Source organism: Carettochelys insculpta, chromosome 1, assembly GCF_033958435.1.
Source record: "Carettochelys insculpta isolate YL-2023 chromosome 1, ASM3395843v1, whole genome shotgun sequence".
Lineage (NCBI taxonomy): Eukaryota > Metazoa > Chordata > Testudines > Carettochelyidae > Carettochelys > Carettochelys insculpta.
In genome coordinates, this window is record NC_134137.1 from 281,465,449 (window position 1) to 281,478,337 (window position 12,889).

Genomic DNA, 12,889 nt, shown 5'->3' on the forward strand with positions numbered 1-12,889 from the left:
TGAGTGTCTACACACAAGGGCACTACTCCATTCCCAGGAATGGAGTAAGTCTTCAAAGTTGGGCTCCCTACTTCAAAGTTAACTTCAAAGTAAGGGGAAATGCATGCAGACTCTCTGCTGGCTACTTCAAAGTAGTGCCTATCTTCAAAGTTAACTTCAAAGTTAGTTCCTAGTGTAGATGCATCCTTACTGTAAGAACCATGTTCTTCCTTTGCATCCAACCAAAGCAGTGGTACAGTTCAGTTAACACCCCCCTCACCCCTAAATTCTAGGTATACAAGTATGAAACTACCTTATCCCAGGACACCATCTTGTTTATAACGGTCTTGCAGCCCACTGAGATAGAGGGACACTCATGCAGCCCACTCACTAGCCTAGTTTGCCCATTGCTGCTTTAAAGTCTTTGCAAGTGACTTCCTCAGCTGTCCCAGGTGTTTAGATGGCTGCTTCTTGTGACCTCAATTGAGCCTTTAGTTCAGTAACCTCCTGACCAAGATGCACAGATTTTCCATGGTTTGCCATGCAGACATGTTTACAGTCGGGTATCTCTACACTGCTTCATCATGGGTGCAACTGTCGTTCAATGATACTCTCACTTAAGTTAGTGGGAGCTTTGCCACGGACTTCCTTCAAAGCAGGAACAGGCTTGAAGACATCATGTTTTTTAAAGAGGATGCAGCATTGACATGCTTGAAGAAATCACAGACACAGTCAAAGGTCCAGAATATGTACTTGTAACTAAGCAATAGGCCAACATGGCCTGAATCCACTGGTGAAGCAGGCACAGGCAATGATTTACAACTTAAAGAGTCTATGCGGTTGCCATTTTATTCTTTACCTGTGACTCCTCTTCCCAGTCTCCTGCCACACACTGCTCAAATTTGAAGAGGCATAGCCCATATGTCCAAAGATGCTAAATTAAACAAGCTTAGTTTGTTCACCTTTGAGCACATTGCAACATCTGTTTCTCCCAGCTTTACTGAGGGAGTTCACTAACTATGTTGAGAGAAGAGAGCTTTACTCCTGGTATGCAGTGTTTTTTCCTTGTTGGCATGGTTCAGCCTAAATTCTTTGTAATAGATTTGGTTGCACCTCGAGCTCTGTCCCAAGACCGAGTGAAGTGGATGAGACTTGTAGATGACCTATGATCCATGTGGAGTACAAGGGTTAAGTAGCAGTAATAGTAGGTGTAGAGCTCTAGGTAACCGTGTGCCCACATATCACAGTAAATTCACAGAAGTGGAAAGAAGAATGGTTCAACAGTTAGGGCACTAGCCTCACCCAAACCTTAGGAGACCTGATGTCAATGTCCTGCTCTGCCACAGACTTCCAGTGTGACCCTGAGAAAGTCACTTAGCCCATCTGTTGCTCAATTTACCTTTTGTAAAATGTGAAATAATGCTACTTCCCTACCTCAAGGAGCTCTTTAGAGAATGTTAAAAGTTGTGAAGTACACTGAGCTCTACCAATGAAAAACTAGGTGTTACTAAATAAGAAGCTCAATTTTTTCCAGCAAAGTTGTCTAGAGGGGAGCACATAAATAATAAATAAATGAAAGAATCTTAGCTTTGCTAAGAAGAAGCATCAATGTTGCTCATACTCACAATAACTTTGGCATTCTCTACACAATGATTTTTACAAGACGTGGGTCTTACCCATAAAAGCTTCTAACCTAATAAATTTGTTAATCTAGGATGCTACCAGACTGCTTAACATTTAAAAACCTAGTGAGCCTGCTTCTGATTTCAGTTCACAACTATAGATCAGAAATAACTTAATTAAAGCCAATGGCAACTGGACATAAAACTATTGTATGCAACAAGAAAATGAAACTCAATTACTCAAATTATGTCTCCATTATATTTTTTCTTTATAATTTCCTACCAAGACCATTCCTCTGGGGGTAGCAAGGTTAGAGGCTTACCTCCGGCCAGCAGTTTATCCAACTCTCATGATTTTACTGTGAGTCTCAGTAATCAGTGTTTTTCTTAAGGCCCCAACAACTGGAGTCAGGAAATTACAGAAGAACCTCAAGCTTTCATTTCTTAAAAAGTGTGTTTTTAACTGTTACAGCTTCAGAGAAATACTAGAAAATATGATGTGTGTGTAGCTGAGTACTCAGAAAGAAGGAAAATAAAAGAAGCCAAACATATATCATGGTTTTGACGAGTGGCACTTTATTCACCACGTCATCTGAAACTGCTCAGAGAAGGTCTAGAAAAAATGGTGGTAAAAATGTTGGCGGCCACTGGCCATGGAACCAAATCTGCCTAGAGCACACATGAAATTACAAGAACCAGTGTCCACAGTACACAATCAAAGCTTGTACCTGAATCACATGTCAATACATTGTGTTTGACCAGTGAGGATATCATCATCATCATCAATAACGGTGGGCTCAGCGCCCGTTGGTGTCTGATGCCTCTCTCACTATTTCCTTCCACAGTGAGGATGTGGCTGTTAAAAAAAGGTGATTTAGCCCAAGCAGCAGTCCAAACTACCATCCATTACTGAATCCTGTTCTATGAGGGATTGTTTCCACCTACAGCCCCTGCCAAACTGTGTTTTGTCAACAACCAGATTTAAACAGATTCCCCTCAGCTGCCAACAGACAAGTCTACAGCCCAGAACTGCCTGAGCGTAGACAGCTCCCACTACCACTCCTGTCAACTGCTCAGCCCATCATGAGGACAGGTATCACCCACTGTGATTCTCTCAGGAGTCACTCTACCCTCTTTCTGACTCCTTTACACTGCTGGATTGGCACAAGGGGTCCTATCTGTGACTTGGTCTCCTTCACAGAGTTTCTCAAAAATTTTTTTACAAAGCACGCCATTTAAAAAGAAATTATAAGTACCTCCAGACTTCTCTCACATACCCCTAAGGGTACGCATGCCACCTGTTGAGAAACATGGTCCTAAGGTAATCTGAGGTCTTGAAACAAGTGCCATTCAACCTTTCCAAATTACTGTACCCTTCTCAGGAGACAGCTTTGTTTTTCATACCACCAAGTTTTACCTCACTTAAAAAACTACTTGCTTACAAAAACTTGCAAAAATATGACAGAAGATTTGCTGACTTTCCACCATCTTATCAAATAAATGAATTGGAATAGAAATGTTGTACTTACATTTCAGCGTAAGGCATATGAAGCAATACAAACAAGTCATTGTTTGAATGACCTTTTAGATTGTACAAGTTGAAACACCTAAATCTGCATTCTCTGGTTCAGCAACATCTCTCATCCTCCTGGATGAGGGATGTCACGAGACGAGAGCTGGAAGGAGTGTGCAGCCCGGGGGGGCAGGGGTGGGCTGCAGCACAGCCCCCAACCCCCCAGCAACTCTTGTGGGAGGGCAGGCATGCAGGGCTGGGGCTTGTGCCTGCCAGCAGCCCCGTGGAGCTTGGGCTGGAGCCAGTTTTCCCCCACAGCCCCATGGAGCCACAGAGCCAGAGCTGGCTTTTCCCTGCAGCCCCGACGCAGAAGGTAGGGGAGCAGCCCAGTGGCAGGAAGAGGGGTGGCAGCTTGGGGCCATGGCAGGGAACCTTCCCTTGTCCAGCAAATTCTCTTGTCCAGTCCTGACCATGCTGGATAGAGGAGGTGGAACCTGTACTGACTTTATTCGTGCTTTTTATGTAGCCTATTGTAATACTGAACACATTTTGAGGTACCCGCTGGAAAACCTTGGTATACCCCAAGGGTGCATGTACCCCTGGTTAAGAAACACTGCTCTGAGAGGGCAAACAAATAAATAATTAATAGATACTAATAATAATGGGGCCATAAGGGAGGCCAGAAGCTGGCTCTGGGTCTTCCTCTGTCTCTTGTACAGGGGTCTGCAACCTGTGGCTCTGGAACCACATGCAACTCTTTATGGACTTCTTTGTAGCTCCTGACACTATAACTGCAAAGTGAAAAAACCTGCCTGATTATTTTTGATAAACAGTGAGGCCGTGGCTACACTAGCCCCTGCCTTTTGAAAGGGGGTTGCTAATAAGCCACTTTGGCAGATGCTACTGAGGCGCTACCATGAATATGCAGCACCTCATTAACATAATGGCAGCCACATGCGTTTCGAGAGTGCTGCTTTTGAAATGCACGCCGCCTGTGTAGACAGGGGCCTTTCAAAAGGACCCCCTGATTTTGAAAGACCCTTCTTCCCAAAACCAAATAGGACGAAGGGGCTTTCGGAGTCTGGGGGTCCTTTTGAAAGACCCGTCTACGTGGGTGGCGTGCATTTTCGAAATGTGTGTGGCCGCCATTATGCTAATGAGGCACTGCATATTCATGTGTTACATTACAAATCATTGTGTGTGCGCTGTTCTTAAAATAGGGGTGACAAAACACACGGTGTGACGTTATTTATGAAGGACTGTCTGGTATTCACATGCATTGCAGCTCTTGAATTACTGAGTTTTTTACTGAATTTAAAAAAATGGCCCTTCTTGCTGTTTGGGTCACCAACCCTTGACCCAGTAGGAGCTCCAACACTGTCAGTCCACAAACCTTGTTGTTTACTGTCCTGTTTCCCCCGTTGGCAAACAAGCTCAGTGTGAGGCTGTGAGGAAGGTTCATTCTCTGGCCCACATCATCAGATCAGCCCTGAGCCTGAGGCTGCCAGCTCAAGCTGAGTGGGGGTTGGGGGTGGGATCTCAAGCTGCATCCTTCAGGCCAGGCTGAGGCTGCTGGGCACTCAAGGACCCCACGTGCAATCAACCTCCAGCTCATGCGGGCGCAGCAAAGGAGAAAAGGGCCTCAACACGCCGCAGGCAGTGGGCTCAGGCGCGCTTGAGCGATACTTTTTGTAGACCCTACACAAAATAAAGCAAGCCGCGCCCGGAGCGCCGCGTTACACGCCCGGAGCAGCCGGGAAGGGTGGCCTGCACAGCTTGCCCTGCGGGGGGCGCGCGCTCTTCTTCTCCCCCCCTCCCCCCATTTGCTGGGGGCGCGTTCCCGTCGCACAGCTGCTGCTGGGCGGGAGCGCGCGTCCCCTGCACTCGCGCCTGCCCCGGAGGGGAGCGTGCTGCGGCTTGTCTCGCCAGCCGGGGAGCGGCCATGCACAGCTAGCCCCCGCCCGCCGCTCTTGTAGCTGCCCCCTGGCCCGGCCTCGCCTTCCCGGCCCCCCCGCGGCCGGCTGCTCGGTGGGGCTCACACAAGCGCAGGAGGCGGCGGCGGCCCAGCGGCGCCCCAAGGATGGAAGGGGGCGCGTATGGAGCGGGCAAAGCCGGGGGCGCCTTCGACCCCCAGACCTTCCTCCGGCAGCCCCACACCATCCTGCGGGTGCTCTCCTGGGTAAGCCTCGGGGGGCGGTTCCTGGGGGCAGCAGTCGCGGGGGGGGAATGCCCTTCCCCGGCCGCGCTGTGTGCGGGGCTGCAGGGCAAGCTCGGCCCCGAGCCGCGCCCCGCGCCCCCCTCCCGGCGAGCCCACCCCCGCCGGCCGGGCCCCCAAAGTCACCCCTCCCCGGCGGGAGGCGGCTGCCCAGCCCGCGAGCCCCGCTCCGGCGCCGGTGGCTCGTGTCTCGGCTGCCGGCAGATGGGGCGTCCGTGCAACTGGCTGGAAAATGGGACGTGAGCCACAGGGTCCCGCGGGGCGAATCCGCCTGGAAACATCCATCGCTTCCCCCCCCCCACCCCCAACCAAGGACCTGGTGCCGCGGGGTTGCCCCCAGGAGGGGAGTTTCAGGGATCCGCGGGTGGGCGTTGCTCAGAGGGGGCGGGATCTGGAAACAGGGGTGGGGGGTTGCTGATGGCAGGGCTGACGCCTGGCAGCGCTGCTGCTGGGAGCCGGGCTGGTCCCAGACTGGGAGGGGGGCCCTGCGGTAGGGCCTTCCTCGTGCGCCCCCTCCAGCGCCCGCAGTGTGTTGTGGGTCTGTGCGGGATGGTGTGGGGCAGAGGGGAGGGGGGTCTCCGGTCTCTTCCCACCTCACCACGGTGGGGGAAAGAGGGTCTCTGGTCTGGTGACAGCGGTTCCATGGCTGCTGCCTCTGTGGCTGCAGCGTGTGCAGGGGAAGGTCATGGGGATTAAGCGAGTGAGCTGCAAACAGCTAGAGAGCGATTGCATTAAGAAGGCGGTGGGGGGAGGAGGAGAGCATGAAGACAAACATACATACACACAGAGAGAGGTGGGCAGGCAGAGGGACACACACACACACAGAGAGGTGGGCAGGCAGAGGGACACACACACACACACAGGTGGGCAGGCAGAGGGACACACACACACAGAGAGGCTGGCAGGCAGAGGGACACAAACATACACAGGCGGGCAGGCAGAGGGACACAAACATACACAGAGGTGGGCAAGCAGGGGGAGACAGACACACTCACAGGTGGGCCCGCGGAGGGGCACGCACGCACGCACGCACAGAGGTGGGGCAGGCAGAGGGGGACAGAGAGAGAGAGAGAGCAAGGTGGGCGGGCAGGAGCCTGAGATGCCCCCAAACTGCTTCCTGACTCTTCGTTAAAATGGCTGTGGAAAAAAATGGAGAGGGAAGACCTATGCGTTGGGAAAGGGGCTTGGTGGGCTTGACCAGCCTAGTGCTGGCGCTAACATCCTTTGCCAGACCAAGCTGTGTGCTGGTGCAAAGGAGGTGTCCGTTCTGCTGCCATGGCCAAAGTGGCACAGCCCAGTTCTGTTACAGACGATGCCCCTTTGGCCTGATTGCATGTGACTTGGAGAGGTAGCGAGGGAGCATTAGCTGCACCCTGACAGCACTGAGGACACGATTAATGTGGCCCGTCTGTCTGGACAGGGCCTATGTACAGTACAGACAGCATGGTCGTTACCACAGGGAAGGGAGTCCAGTAAGTCTCCTGGCACGCAGCTGCTATCGAAATCTGTTATGAAGTGATGGGTGCTGTCCTCCTCCCCCTTGCCTGAGGTGGGGAAGGTGGCAGGCAGTGTTCAGCCACGGATGATGGGCATGATGGACTTTTCCAAACCTAATCGCTAGGGTGGAATTTCCTCTCCCTCTTCTGTAATACCACAACTGCACTCTGCCACTGCAGGCAGGGTTCTGGCTTCCCAAAGCCGTGAGAGGTAGATCCCTGCTGTGCACTCCTTTCTGCTCCACTCTCTCTTGTACATGAGTGCACGAACTCCCGTATTTGCTTCCTCACGATTCCCCAGGTTACGCAGTGCTTACCATTCCCTTGGATGCCCTGGTTCCCCACAACCAACCCATCTGCATGGCCTTGAGAGAGCATGGAAGGGGATTGACCCCGTGCCATACATCACAGACCTTCACTCAGCAACAGAAACAAATGTCCCTTTGCAGAACATTGGTGGTGCCCAGGGTCAGCATTCCAAGGGTCTGCCTTCTTTCTCGTAGTCTCATTTCTCACTTTTTCCCATTTTATTCCTTTAAACACTGCTTCCCCGTGCTGCTGAGCCACAGTCTTGAGCTCTCAAGCTAACCTAAAGCATCTATTCTGATACACTGTGCATTAGTGTTTGTTTTGAAGCACCAGAGAGGTGTGCCTGGCACTTCTCCAACACAGAGTAACTCTTGGCCCCATATGTGCTGGAACTAGGGGTAATGGGGCTAAGGATGTATACTTCAACTGCTGCAGCTGCAGTGGAGTCAGGGTTTACAGTTTGGTTGAATGGATTTCAGCACCCCCTCTGCCCGCCCCCTGCCCCACAGAGCACACAGTCTAATTTTGGTGTGTGCTGTACATACCTTTAAGGGATGTGGCACAAGAAGAACTCAGGTGGGTTGTAGAAGATGGTGTTAACGTTAAGAAGAGGGGAAGCCAGGTGATCAGCTCCACAGGAGGCTTAGATCAGCATAGAGAGGTTGGCATTCATAGAGTGCCCCTCCTGGCAGTGTCAGGAGGCTGATGGGAGCAAAGCTCATGTTTCCAGACTGCTGCTGGTGGTAGGAAGCAGCAACTCCTAGTATTCATACAAGGAGGCTTGTTGTAGCATGTGATCAGAACATGTATTTCTTTCTTTACACCTGACAACAAATGAAATTAATTTGGTTCAAGAAAAAGGTGTTGACTCAACAGTCCTGCAGAACAGCATCCATTTCCCAAACCTTCTGATCACGGGGCAGTAACCACTCAAACCTCCCTCATGCTGCTCTCTATCAATACACCTCAGCCTGGAAAAAACAGCTCTTACTGGAGGAATTAATTCTATGTAGCCTGTTCAGTCCCTGGTTTCCTTGTAGAAATACTTCCTGCCCCCACCCAAGGGGGCCAGCAGAGATGCAGTGGCTTGTCTGCTAGCAACCAGACTGAGATTCACGCAGGCCATGCTACACGCAGGGAAAGTGGGGCACAGAGAAGTTAAGCAACGTGCCCAGAGTCACCCAGTGAGCAGGCAGGCTAAGAATAGAACATGCGGATTCTGAGTCTCAGTCCTAGATCACTAGGTCACATTGATAGGAGCTGTGTTTGTACTTTAGCTTAAAGGTAAAAGGCTTTGTCTCCTGTTCACACAGACTGGGTCTTTTTGCTCAAAAAAAAATCTCCTACTTTTGCTAGTACTGGTGCAGCTTCACCTCTGGCAGCAAACCGTAGAAGCCTATTGTAGATGAACCTTTCACCACCATGTCACGTAGACTTAGCAGGTTGCCCAGATCTTCACTAAAAAGTTAGGTCAACTCAGCTATGTTGCGTAGGGGTGTGAAAATCCACCCCCACCCAGTGTCGTAATTAAACCAGCCTAACCGCCACAGTCCACCTTCTCTCTAATGTTTTCCTTCGGGGGCAGAATAAATTTTGTTATGTGCACTGAGACATGCAGCTGTGCACCATCCATAGAAACACATGCTGCTGCTGGCTCTGGGCACTCTGCTAATTGTCTGTGCAGCATTTGAATCTCTCCTGGGCCACTGCCCAAGTGCTCAGCTTGCAGGGAACTCTGCCCCCAGTGTAGATGGTGGATTAAGTAAAGCAGTGGGAGAATCCCTCCAGGGAGCGTAGGTAATGTCTACACTTAAACCGTGACAGCAGTGCAGCTGCAGCAGTTGAAGTATGGACCTAGCCGCAGATGAGGCTGTGGATTAAAGCCAGTGGCCGTACTCTAGAGCTCCCATAAGTGTTAGCAGCACTGGAAAGCTTTACAGAAATGCTGTGCAGTCGTGAGTCATCCAGTCACACCCTTACCCTGATCTGTGATTTGCAGCGAAGTCAATGATCTAGAGATGACAGCCTCTTTATTCCATTGCTAGCTCCACTGAGCCAGCCAGTCCCCACTTCACATTTCAGATAAGAAGCTGTTCCCACCTTGTCCCACCACCTACATATGCTGTTCTTTGGCTGTTGTAAGTAGTGAAGGTAGGATGTGATATGCCCATGTCGAATCTAGCTTTGATGCCACACACAAATAACATGTTAATTGAGAAAAGGCTTGTTGTTTATTGTGATTGTTAATTCCAGAGACAGAAGCATCATTCAGTTTTAAAAGAATATAAAGAGTTTGGTGGTACGTCTTTGTTTTAGAAATAGGATCAGATAGGTGGCTTGGTTCTGTGCATTTCAAATGGCAGCAGATCAGAGAAAGCTTTGAATAAAATGTTGCCACATGACCAGAAATGCAAAATTTCCTTTAACCACAACCTTTATCGGTCAACCAGACAGGGGTAATAAAAGCAGGCCCCTGTCATGTCTTCTCCACTTCTGCTCTCTGTTGCTGTTGTCATTTATTTCTTTAAAGGCCCCCGTTGGTTTTGGCCCTGTTACGGGACCCCATTGGGTTTAGGCCCTGCTCCAAACACAGAGGGAGGGAGTGTCCCTGCTGCAAAGAACTAACAGTCTAAATACGTAAAACAGACAGAGCAACATTGGTGTAGAGAAGGAAAATAAGTTGCCCCAAGGTCACGGAGCATGTTAAGGGAGATTAGAGAGGCTATCAAAATAAAAAACACAGTAATAATAGGAGATTTCAATTATCCCCATATTGATTGGGTGCATGTCACCTCAGGACGGGATTCAGAGATTAAATTTCTTGATGCCTTAAATGACTGCTTCTTGGAGCAGCTAGTACAGGAACCCACAAGGGGAGAGTCGGTTCTCGATCTAGTCTTAACTGGAACGCAGGATCTGGTCCAAGAGGTAACTGTTACTGGACCGCTTGGAAATAGTGACCACAATATAATAACTTTTAATATTCCTGTGTTGGGAAGAACACCGCAGCGGTCAAACACTCTGGCATTTAATTTCAAAAAGGGGAATTACACTAAAATGAGGAAGCTAGTTAAACAGAAACTAAAAGGTAGAGTAATTAAACTAAAATCCCTGGAAGCTGCATGGAAACTGTTTAAAGACACCATACTAGAGGCCCAACTTAAATGTATACCCCAAATAAAAAAACACAGTAAGAGACCTAACAAAGAACCACCATGGCTAAACAGCCATGTTAAAAAGGCAGTGAGAGAGAAAAGGGCAGCTTTTAAAAAGTGGAAGTCAAATCCTAGTGAGGAAAATAGAAAGGAACATAAACACTCCCAAATTAACTGTCATAATGTAGTAAGAAAAGCCAAAAAAGAGTTTGAGGAACAGCTAGCCAAAAATTCAAAAAACAATAGTAAAATGTTTTTTAAATACATTAGAAGCAGGAAGCCTGCTAAAAAAGCAGTGGGGCCCTTGGATGATAAAGATATAAAAGGAGCGATCAAGGAAGACAGTGCCATTGCGGAGCGATTAAATGATTTCTTTGCTTCAGTCTTCACGGCTGAAGATGTTACAGAGGTTCCTAAATCTGAGCCAGCCTTTTTAGGCGACAAATCTGAGGAACTCACTCAGATTGAAGTGACATTAGAGGAGGTTTTGGAATTAATTGATAAGCTGAATAGTAACAAGTCTCCAGGACCAGATGGCATTCACCCAAGGGTTCTGAAAGAACTCAAATGTGAAATTGCGGAGTTATTAACAGTGGTTTGTAACCTATCCTTTAAATCCACTTTGGTACCAAATGACTGGAAGACGGCCAATATAACACCAATATTTAAAAAAGGCTCTAGAGGAGATCCTGGCAATTATAGACCGATAAGTTTAACATCAGTACCAGGTAAATTAGTAGAAACACTAGTAAAGAGTAAAATTGCAAGGCACATAGAAGAGCACGAATTGTTGGGCAAAAGTCAGCATGGTTTCTGCAGAGGGAAGTCGTGTCTGTCTAATCTATTAGAATTCTTTGAAGGGGTTAATAAACATGCGGACAAGGGGCACCCAGTGGACATAATATACCTAGATTTCCAGAAAGCCTTTGACACGGTCCCACACCAAAGGCTTTTATGTAAATTAGGTGGTCATGGGATAGGAGGAAAGGTCCTTTCATGGATCGGAAATTGGTTAAAAGACAGAAAACAAAGGGTTGGAATAAATGGTAAATTTTCACAATGGAGGGGGGTAACTAGTGGTGTTCCCCAGGGCTCAGTCCTGGGACCGATCCTGTTCAACTTGTTCATCAATGATCTAGAAAATGAGGTAAGCAGTGAGGTGGCAAAGTTTGCAGATGACACCAAGTTGTTCAGGACAGTCAAAAGCAAAAGGGATTGTGAAGAACTACAAGGAGATCTCAGCAAACTGAGTGATTGGGCAGCAAAATGGCAAATGAAATTTAATGTGGGTAAGTGTAAGGTAATGCATGTTGGAAAAAATAACCCAAATTACACGTACTACATGATGGGGTCAAATTTAGCTACGACAGATCAGGAAAGGGATCTTGGAGTTATAGTGGATAGTTCTCTGAAGACATCCACGCAGTGTGCAGCGGCAGTTAGTAAGGCAAATAGGATGTTAGGAATTATTAAAAAAGGGATCGATAATAAGACAAAAGATATCATACTTCCCCTATATAAAACTATGGTACGCCCACATCTCGAGTACTGCGTGCAGATGTGGTCTCCTCACCTCAAAAAAGATATATTGGCATTAGAAAAGGTTCAGAAAAGGGCGACTAAGATGATTAGGGGCTTGGAAAGGGTCCCATATGGGGAGAGGCTAGAGAGACTGGGACTTTTCAGTTTGGAAAAGAGGCGATTGAGGGGCGATATGATAGAGGTATATAAAATCATGAATGGTGTGGAGAAAGTGAATATAGAAAAATTATTTACCTTTTCCCATAATACAAGAACTAGGGGACACCAAATGAAATTGATGGGTAGTAGGTTCAAAACTAATAAAAGGAAATTTTTCTTCACACAGCGCACAGTCAACCTGTGGAACTCCTTGCCCGAGGAGGCTGTGAAGGCCAGGACTCTATTAGGGTTTAAAAAAGAGCTTGATAAATTTTTGCAGGTCAGGTCCATAAATGGCTATTAGCCAGGGATAAAGTATGGTGCCCTAGCCTTCATAACAAGGGCAGGAGATGGATGGCAGGAGATAAATCACTTGTCTTCTGTTCTCCTTCTCTGGGGCACCTGGCATTGGCCACCGTCGGCAGATGGGATGCTGGGCTTGATGGACCTTTGGTCTGACCCAGTATGGCCATTCTTATGTTCTTATGTTCTTATGTCAGTAGTATAGCTGGCATGAAACCTAAATCTCTGAATGTCTGATTGCCTGCCCTGAGTGCAGGGCCCTACCAAATTTATGGTAAAATGGTAAATTTCATGATTTTAGCTGTTTAAATCTGAAATTTCATGGTATTGCAGTTTTGGAGGTCCTGACCCAAAAGGAGTTGTGAGAGGGTTGTAATGCAGGAGGGTTTCTGGAGTCACGGCTGAAGGAGTCAAATCAGGTTGAATTGCTTAGAGACTGGGGTATGTACAGCCGAGGACTGGGGATCCTCCACTATCAGGCACACCAAACCAGTGACAAAGAACACTTCTGTTGGCCACACTGGCTAGGAAGCAGTCATACAAGGAATTCCGTTCAGACACTCCAGTTCTCTGTGCCACCACCAGTACCACTCCTTTACAGATGCGAGGTTAGGAAA

At 48.3% G+C, this 12,889-nt stretch overlaps 1 protein-coding gene across 5 annotated transcripts in view; it reads left to right on the plus strand.

Annotated features, from left to right (window-relative positions):
* Window positions 1-4,993: 4,993 nt before the first annotated feature.
* SYNGR1 (synaptogyrin 1) overlaps window positions 4,994-12,889 on the plus strand; it is a 40,640-nt gene continuing 32,744 nt past the window's right edge. For all 5 annotated transcript variants that reach the window (XM_075009334.1, XM_075009351.1, XM_075009342.1 and 2 more), the window contains exon 1: window positions 4,994-5,293. In XM_075009334.1, coding sequence (XP_074865435.1) covers window positions 5,195-5,293 — 99 coding nt within the window. In that variant the 5' untranslated portion in view covers window positions 4,994-5,194. The remainder of the gene's footprint in view (window positions 5,294-12,889) is intronic.